The following is a 9,580-nucleotide window of genomic DNA, read 5'->3' as shown; positions in this document are numbered from 1 at the left end:
TTACTTACCATTTACACTCTCTCAAACGAAGTTTAAAAACTGTATCAACCCTTGAAAGCATTTAAGTAATAACTAAGTCAAACAAGGGAACATTTGGGGATTGAGGACATCTTTTCTGTCCTGGTGGTCTCTGAATATGTAGGTGGTTGTATTTTTACATTTGTTTCTCAGGGTGGGGGGTTTTCTTGGAACCAGCCCAAGCACCTGGACCGTCTCATGCACCCATCAGGAAACTCAACCTACCATCTGTTTTGCAGTAATACTGGGGAGGACATTACCGATGAACACTTTGGCAGCCCCAATTCCCAAATACTTTTCACTCAAGAAACATTAAACATTTTGAAACAGACTCTTGGAGAAGAGCACAACAGCCTCTCTGGCAGCTTTCATGGTATTCTTCAGTGGTTATTTTTGTTCCTCCATCTAAAAACAACAGCAGAGAGGGAGGAGGAGAACACATGGGCTCCTCATAGGGCCAGAATGCTTCTTTTGAGTTGCCAAAAGATCTAGCAACAGCTGTGCCCATTGGAAGACAACATCAACTTGTGCCACCTGCCCAGGCTCACCAAATGAGGGGTCAAGTGTAACCAGCCTCTCAAACGGTGACTTGGATTATTTTTTAGGAAATGACTGAGATGAGCCATCTTCTCTTTTTTCCCCCCTCTGTAGAGACAGGGGATTTTTGAGGGAGATACTTTATCTATCTATCTATCTATCTATCTAACCATCTATGTTAAAGCTCCACCCTGTGAATTTCAGAAAAACAATATGGCAGTGGCACCTTGAAAAGCAATCCCACTGGCGGGGTCATCGGTGACTTAGATAACTTTGTGTCACATGCCCAGATGAGGCATAGCCTGGTGTCTCCCTACTCAGGCCTCTCAGTTCCTGTCTTTTGGGAACCTAGTTCTGTCATCAATTCAGCATCTTATCCTTGATTCCCTTCCCTGTGAATCCAGATGACAGAAGGACCCGGGAAGCGACGTACATGAGTGAACCAGCAGAGGCATAGACATGTGGCCACCCAAGATGACCCATGCTACTGAACGCTCGCATTACTCAGCACCCAAAGTTAGTGGATCCTCCAGTCTTCTAAGGGAAGATAAAAATCTGGTGTTAGGAGAAATCTCTGAATGTTGAAAGTTAATGGGTAATTTTTAAATGTTTGAAACATCATGGGACCAAACCAGAAATATTTATGCACAAGCTGAAGGTCTGTAGTCTGACATAGGCTAACTCCTGTATTTTGACAAGTAAAAATCTCCAAGCTCTAAAGCACAGCACAGCATAGTTCGAAGACTCTGTACTCCGAGTTAGAGAAGAGCAAGGCTCACTTCTCTCATCTGTATGACTTAGAGTATGTTCTTTACCCTTTTTACATTCAGCTTTCTCAACTATGAAAGGGGGAAATTATATAACCTTCATAAAGTTTTTAGAGGAAATAAAGATCACAGATAATACATAAAGGTCACCTGGTGCAGAATAGGTGCTCAGTAAATATCTTCTTTTCCCTCACAGCTAGCAAGTTGATAAAACTGTGCAAAAATCCATTAACGTTTCTCTCCTGTATCCAGCCGGTTTCTTTCCCCCACTGTATTTACCACTGTTTCCTTGCCTTAGTGGCTCCCATTTTCAGAGACTGGGGTATGTTTTTTAGCCTGGAACCTAAGCACAGGACTGGGCCTTTTGACATCTGCTCTCTGATTTACCTCTTTTCCTGGGAATGAGAACCACCACCCTCTACAGGTCTCACAGAAAAATATAAAGGCACGATTAATACAGAATGTTCTCAAATCAGAGTATTAGCCCCCTCCACTCATCACTGGGCAGATATCAGCATGTCAAAAGGGGGGCTTCCACAATCGGCTCCCAATATAAGAAGAAAAGAGGGAAAATGTGTTACTTAGAGCTTTTACAGGGAAAGGCCCCTTGTGTGTAAATAGAAGAGAAGAAGGTCAAGGTGCTCAGAGGGAAAAGGCAGCAGGACACTAATGTACCCTTTGGCCCAAAGCAGGAATAGTCACGCTGCTTTAAAAAAAAAAAAAAAAGGTACTTTTGTAGGTAAGCGCAGTCCATGGCCTTCATCTCTTAACATCCTGGGTACTCTTTCTGAGGCTAAATGAAGCCCCACTCTCTCTGAGTGGAGAAAATTAAATTTGAACGCTGAAACTGCAATGGAATCATGATGATTCTGCTTGAGTGTGTTGACCTTTATCAACCATTTCATTAGAATTTCTGGAGCACGACGCTGGGCTAGGCGTTCCCTGTGACTGTCCATCTGAAGAAAAAGCCTTCTCTCCTGGCTCCAGCCCAGACCATCATTCCCAGCATCCCAAGATGGGGATAGCAGTATCAAATCGGAAGAATTCCGTAATCTAGTTAGTGCACAGTTGTAGTAGACAGTGAACTCAGCAGTCAGGCGGCAAAAATCTCCAGAGAACGCTGTTTTTCTTCCTGGGACTGACTGAGAAAACAATTCCATGTCTCCATATTCCTCCAATGGAGGCTTGGATTTCAGTCCTACATATCAGACAAATTGCCGTTGGAGGTTCTTCTGTCAGCTAGATAATCAGAAAAGAATGGTTAGGCACACATAGATGAAAGCCACGCTCCTTCGAAAAGCAAAATGCTTTCAAAACCAGATGAGCAGAATTTGAAAGACAGGACAACGTGTTACTAATTAAGAAAAAAATATTTTTATTCGCAAGAAATGGAAATACAAAAGCGTAACAATTTTTCAGTTCATTTTTTCCCCCCACACTAAGTACAAGTATCCTACAAAGCTTTTTTTAATTCTTGGTATTTACTTAGCTATGATAAAGACTAAAAAGCCATTAAAAAAAACAACAACAGCACAATATGACAGATAACAGACTCACAATCTGTTTAGACTTAAACACTGCTGACCTACAGAACTATTACAAGAGAGAGTAGAAAGTTCGGCCTGTCCGCATGGCCATTAAAGCTCACGGGAGATACAGTCTAGAGTCTGCTTAGCATTGTTTCAGTAGGGTCCCTCACGATTCGCCAAGGTGTACTGGTGCTTTCCATAGACTCCTAAAGCATTTTCTCTGCAAGGGCGAGGCTCTAAGGAGGGCAGGCCACGGGTCCGTGGTGCAGAAAGTTTATGTTCTCACTTAGCTGGTGAGCAAAGGACAGGAGCAGAGGAATGGAGTGAAAATCCCTGGTTTTTCTTTTCCAGGATGGAAAGCCTGCTAGTTGGAATTCACAGGCGACTAGATGAACAAGACAGGACATGAGTGTTGGGTGAGTACCTCCAGCAGAAAGCAAAGAGCTGAATGCTCACACAGTGGCCCCAGCACAGGGACCAGAGAACCTTACAGGTTCCCAGAGAGGAATCTGCCCAACCGAATCCACATACTGTACTTTCCACATCTCTTAGAGGTCTACCTGTCTCCTGGTAACGAGTTGCCCTGTTTTCTCTATAAAATGGAAAGCCTCGATGTATTAAGCACAGTACCCAGTACTTAGAAGGTGCTCAAGAAATAGTATTTCTCTTCCTTCTCCAAACCAAGACAAAAATAAAGCATTCCTGAATTACGATGCCCAAAGTGACAACTTGAAACAACACCTAGATTTTTCCTGTGCTAAGCGTGGGCTCTTTGGCCACAGAGAGGCAGAACATTAATCCTTGAACGGGCCAAGTTCCTTGGCCCTGAGAAAATGTTCTGCTGTGAGGATTGATGATAACTTTAATCCAGGCTGGCCGGTTTTTGATGTGACTGCAGCTCTACAAAATGGGATTTTCCTGATGGACAAAACCGCATTTCTTTTCTCCTGATGTGCAAATCTGATCGTGGTTCATTTTTAGGAAGCCACTTTTGAGCCCCTGGAAAAAGGCTCTTTCCCCACACTTGCTTCAGCCTAATACCACAAGGCTATCCGTAACATCTCCCAGGGACCAAGGAGTCTTCAGTCATCCTGGCGGATGTATATAAGGCACATTTAAGGCAGATATGTGCTGGAGACAAGGGGGACATTTGTGCATGTGTCTGAGAGAGAGAGAGAGGCTTAGTGCTTTTGTCTTTGAATAGCTATTGATTAATGAAACCTCCTCAGACCCCTGACTCCTCAACAATCCCTAGGGCTCCATGCAGAACTCTGCCTCCGTAAAACTGAAAAGCCTGAGGACTGACTGAGGGACTGATGGACTGACAGACTGCTGGAACTGACTGACTGGGAAACCTGAAATCCATCTCTGGCTCCTTCACAGCCTCCCACTGGCTTCTATAACTGGCCTCCCAGAGGGGCTCACACTATCACATGTCCCCTAATTGTCTCAACATTCCAATGAAATGGCTCTCACTAGAGCGCTACCTGCTAATGGTTTCAGAGGTCCTGTCAGCACTTCGAGCAGGAGAACCGGGGTCTTGAATAAAGGTTTTGCAAAGGTTGTATTCGACGGAATCCAAGTTATGACTCATGCAGACCAGGGGGAGGCCAAAAACCTCTTCCTTCATCTCCAGTCTCCCCCACGTGAGCAAGACCAGCATGGAGGGCCCATTTCCTCCAACTAGAGTGGGATGTCTCCATTTGGTGGTCAGACTCGAGGACGTGCCCCATAGGATGAGTGCTCGAGAGCTGGCCCCAAGATGCCTCTGATGCTCGCTTTGTGGTTTTCTTGGTCTGAGGCCGTGGAAGAAAGAAGCCATGAAGTGTTGAAAAATTTTAATGACACACATGTGACCAAAATTCTGGACAGGGTCTCACTGTGTCATGAAGCTGAATCACTTCAACACTCCCCGCTTCTATGGGCATCTGACATTCACGCCCTCTTTTGGCATTCAGGCTAAACGGAGAGATTGAGAGGAGGGAAAAGAACCTGGGAATGCTAGTTGGTTTGTAACTAAGTTGAGCTAAAAGCTGCTCTCACAACCCACAGAGTAGTTCTCCAAATCAAAATCATTTTTATTAACAAAAAGGTGATCTCATTTTGCCTAAGCTGATGTCAAATCTCTCCCCGCCCCACCAAAAGCAGCAACCTAGTTCAGCTGTCAGATTTTTACATAACACTCTCCTTATGTGACCAAGGCTCCAGAGTCCTAACACTTCACAGGAATTCTTTCTTAAACGGGCACCGAGGCCTTTCATCTCCAGTATCCTTTTCTAAGCAGAGTTAAGAGCTGTGTAAAGGGCCAAGCTGGGGGGTGCCTGGGTCACTCGGGGCTCAGCCAGTGAGCAAGCGCTTGTTCTCGGAATGTCTGCAAGACATCTCCTACACCAGGGGAATCAAGGAGAAAAAAGAGGAAACGCTGTTTACCTGATGAAAACCAGAATTAATGTACTTATGAGTTGCCTATTTATTATTTATGGTTTATGGGGATACTAACAGTCTCACAGATTTCAAAACTCAAGTTCGGAAGCCAACGTCTGCCTCTCCTTGAAATCTTCAGGGTTAACCAGGCATTACCGACAGGGGTATGGGACTGCTCTCTGGGGGGAGCAAAACCACCGGTACCGGGGCTTAACCCCAGAACAGCAAAGGAGCACACATCCCTTCATCACTTGGCATTATCCAACTCTTTTGTGTCTTCTCGACCCCCTGGCATCCTCCTAAAGGGATAAGTGTTTCGTTCCCTTGACGTGTCCAAGTAGGGAGTGGAGGGCAAAGGCTGTGCTCAAAACAGCGGCAAGGTTGGTTCTTGGAACCCCCTTTAACGTGGCCATTGGAGCTCCCAGGCCGATGTCTCCTGTTTCCACATACAGCTTCAGTTCTGGAAGAACAGCTTCCCAGAGGAAACGGCCTGCTGTGTGGAGGTCTGGAGAGGGGGATGACAAGCAAGGGTAGCTAGGGAGAAAATAAAATCCTCAAGGTACTAAGGGGAGGTACCGGACATTTGCTGGCCTGTCCCTTCTCCTGCCTCAGTCAGGAGAGCGGGTTTCCCACGCTGGCTAATCCAGGAGGCTTCAAAACCTGATCTGGTTCCACCGCAGCAGGTCATTCGGCTGACCCATGCTCACACTTCTGCCCCCAATATAAGGCCTTTCCTTTCTCGTTGACCGAATACTACTTGAGTTCCTTCTTCTTACCTTTTTAGGCCCCCATCGGTGCCCTTGCCTGATAATTACAAGGCATTTTAAAGAGAGGGTCAGCAGTCGCCCATGACTACCTGACGCCAGCCAGGCCCAGGAAGATCTGGAGGCAGAAGGGAAGGAGGGAATGGAGATAGAGAAGCAAGGGGAGGAGGCACATTAGTAAGCCCTCTTCCTCCACAGCCCACACAGCCTCTGCTCTCCCTCCCCAACGCAGGGGACCCTGAGACGGTGGACAGCAGCCCCAATCCAGCTTTACACATGGCTGAGAAGACACCCTTGACATCTCCTGGTCCGGAACTTTCCACCACAGCAGAGAGAGAGAGAGAGAGAGAGAGAGAGAGAGAGAGGAATCACTCACAGGGAGCCCCAGATGTACGTAGGCAGACAGAACAGGGATCTGCTTATGAGGTACGATGGAAAAATGCTAATGACAGCAAGTCCTGCATCCAATATGAATGGAAGGCCCAGGCATGGGCTTAATCCCTTGTAAGTGCAGGTTTCAATGACAGTGTAGACCGCAAAGAGAGAGAGACAGAGACAGACAGAGAGAGGAGTTAAAGCTAAAGGTCCTTTAGCTACTACTAAAAATAAAATACAAAATGCAAGCAGATTTCTTAAACAAAATCTCTCCCAAGCTAGGGAAAAACACTTAAAGGGGATCTTCTACATTATACAATAAAAAGGCAATTTCCATTTCTTATTTGTATGAAAGAGGAAAGAATTTTTTCAACTACAAAAGTTACTTTTAATCATTAAACAAACAGACAAAAAAAAAAGTAGGTCGGGGGGTTTAGGTTGTATCTCTTTGGGTAAGCTGCAAAGTAGCCAAACCTGACTATAAAAGGTAAGACTATGGATACACAAATGTCACCTACTCCGACCCCAGGCCTCAGGCCCACCCCTCGTGTTGAGGCAGAAGAGGAGGGTAAAGCAGAAGTGGGTGGTGGGGGTTGGGAGTGGGGAGGCGCTAGGAGCAGGCATGGAAAGGCAAGCCAGCAAGGTTGTCTGAAACGCCTGTTGTCAAGGACAAGGACTCCCTTCTCTTATGGGAACAGGACAGAAAAAGCCTCTGAACACAGAGCCACAGACCTGATCAAGGCATTACTCCATCTTTCCCTCTGACTTCATTCTGCAGGAGGACACACGCTTAAGGGGATTTCCCGATTATAATTAGAGGCCTCCAGTGGAAGGAGGAGGAAGGGGAAGAAGAAGCAGAAAAACACGGGAAAAAACAAAAATCAAAAAACACCATCTGGAGGATTGGGGAATCGCAGAGCTCGGGTGCCCTCCTAGCTAGCTCCAAAGACCAGTTTGGAGGGAGACATTGGATCTTTTCAGGGTGGTTGCTAGCAGGGAAGCCTCAGCGAGCTAATAAATACTATTTACAAATGGGGAGGAGAAGCCGGGAGGCAGGCCTAGGGGTATGTGGGGACACCAGTTGTGAGGATGCCCTACAAGCAACAAGACGGGGCAGGTTCGCCTGGAGTAGAGAAGCCTGATTCTTTCAGGCATTGCACTTGCGGCCTGAGAATGGGGACGGGAGAGCCCTCGCTCCAGTGCGGGGAGGACGATCTGCGAGGGCTCTGATGGGGCAGAGTGGCTGGGGTGCTCACTGAAGGCGCTGGAACTTCCGGGGCTGTCGGGGTGCAGACACACCAGAGACCAAGGCTGAGGAAGGCAGGACGTCAGTCAGAGCTTTGCCAGATCCCAACAGGCATCCTGGAATTTTCAAGGCTAGAGTCTGGGGTCTCACATGAACAAGAGTCCTCTCTTCTCCAAACAGATGGTCACATCCCATAGTGAAAATCAGGCAGTATCTTTTTGGCACTATTGGTAGAAACGGGCCTGCTTGTTCCAGCCCCAACCCTAGAACAATTTCCTATGGCGGTAAACAGGAGGGGGGAGGGATGCTGGGCTCCCTCCTTCGGGGGGGCATGGGACGGAGGGAAGGTGCTCTCTCACCACAGGTGGGAATCCCAGGCTGTCCTCCCATCCAAAGCCATGACGGCTTGCCCAGGTCTTCATCCAGATCAAAGGCAAAAAAGGAAAAGCTTATGACAAAGGTGGTTTGGGGACAGGAAAGCAGAGTGAAGAGAAAGAGGGAGGTGGACAGCCTCTTTAGAAAGTGGCGTTCACTCTTCTGTCGAGTTCTACAACTTTTAGTGTCTCGTTCCCCTCCAGTTTGGCGTTGACCCTGGAAAGATACCAAAAGGGAAGAGTCTTAGCTGACTGACAACTACAATTCTCGTGCTTGGGAGTATGATATAATCATTCCATGACGGCAACTTCGTCAACTTTGAGGGCAGCCCCAAGCGGGTTCTCAGTCTTTGCCCACCTACTAGAAATCCTCTGTTCCTACTAGAAATTCTCTGTAGTGTCTCCCACTACCAGCCCATCAGCTCGTTCACATTCCTTCCTTTATCCCTACCCAAGAGGAGACATCCCAACCCAGAGGATAAGCATGGTTTGATGCTGACTTGTTATAGATTGCTTTAAGCAAATATATCAACAGAGGATGAGTAACCCTATGCTACACTCTGGAAATAAAAGAATAAAAAGAAAAAGTCTGATCCCTGGTTTAGAATTTCAGATAAATTAAAAAAAATTAAGTTGAAATAACACTAAACATATAATAGAAAATAAACATGTTATTAAATTATATAACAGTCTAGAAAGTCTCTAGGCTCTCAGAGGAGGGCTTTGGTGTCAGGGAGACATCCTAGAACAAGTGAGAGTTTTAATGGGGCCCCAAATAGTGGAGCCAAGAGAGGAGAGGACTTGGGGCATGAGCCACGTAACCAAGCAGTGGAGTGTTCCATAGCTCCCAATGGCACCTCTACAAGTTTCTCTGTAATGGAAATCATAACACCTAGCCTCTTAAAGTATTTAAAAGGATTTATAGATCACATTTGCATAGTACTTACGAGAGTAGATGCAGTAAACATTCAATATGCATGTATCATGTAAACATATACAAGTACATGTTATTATGAACCTTTCCCACAGCTTTAGGGGGAAAAGCTGCAGAATTTGCAGTTGAGTCTTCAAGTGGGAGCCCTTGCATTGGAAGAGCATCATTTCTGGGAAGCACAGGGGTTAGTTCAGCTAGATCACCAACCAGGCCACACATAACCAGGAGTGTGGACGCAGACCCTCCTTCCTGTGCTGTCTGGCATTTTCAGGAACCTCCCCCAGCACAATAACACTATTTGACCATCCTTTATGCCTTTAAGTTTCCCAAAAGACTTTCCCCCCTAATGTCCTAAAAGAAACAACATACGGAGAATTGGAGCCCAGTGTTATTTTCCATATGGAAACCCATCTGTGCAAAGTGCCTCTCAAATGATGTCCCTCAATATAAATCTATAATTAAAAATAATACACATTTATTTGTATATAAATCATAAAACTCTACGCTGACATCAAGCAGAACATACACACATCTCTAGAGGGAGAAAGGGAGGGAAAGGTCCTGAGGCTGCGTCTGCATGGTAAGCGCGCCGCTTCGGCTGGGCTGTATTTT

At 46.1% G+C, this 9,580-nt stretch overlaps 1 protein-coding gene across 2 annotated transcripts in view; it reads right to left on the bottom strand.

Moving 5' to 3' along the window:
- Nucleotides 1-2,673: 2,673 nt before the first annotated feature.
- The window catches only part of CREB3L2 (cAMP responsive element binding protein 3 like 2), a 111,401-nt gene continuing 104,494 nt past the window's right edge, over nucleotides 2,674-9,580 (bottom strand). For both annotated transcript variants that reach the window (XM_082693197.1, XM_082693196.1), the window contains exon 12: nucleotides 2,674-8,251. In XM_082693197.1, the coding sequence (XP_082549323.1) occupies nucleotides 8,176-8,251 (76 nt within the window). In that variant the 3' untranslated portion in view covers nucleotides 2,674-8,175. The remainder of the gene's footprint in view (nucleotides 8,252-9,580) is intronic.

This window comes from Mustela nivalis, assembly GCF_964662115.1.
Source record: "Mustela nivalis genome assembly, chromosome: 12".
In the NCBI taxonomy this organism is placed as follows: Eukaryota; Metazoa; Chordata; class Mammalia; order Carnivora; family Mustelidae; genus Mustela; species Mustela nivalis.
The sequence above is the reverse complement of the archived record's forward strand: the minus strand, read 5'-3'. Positions and strand labels throughout refer to the sequence as shown.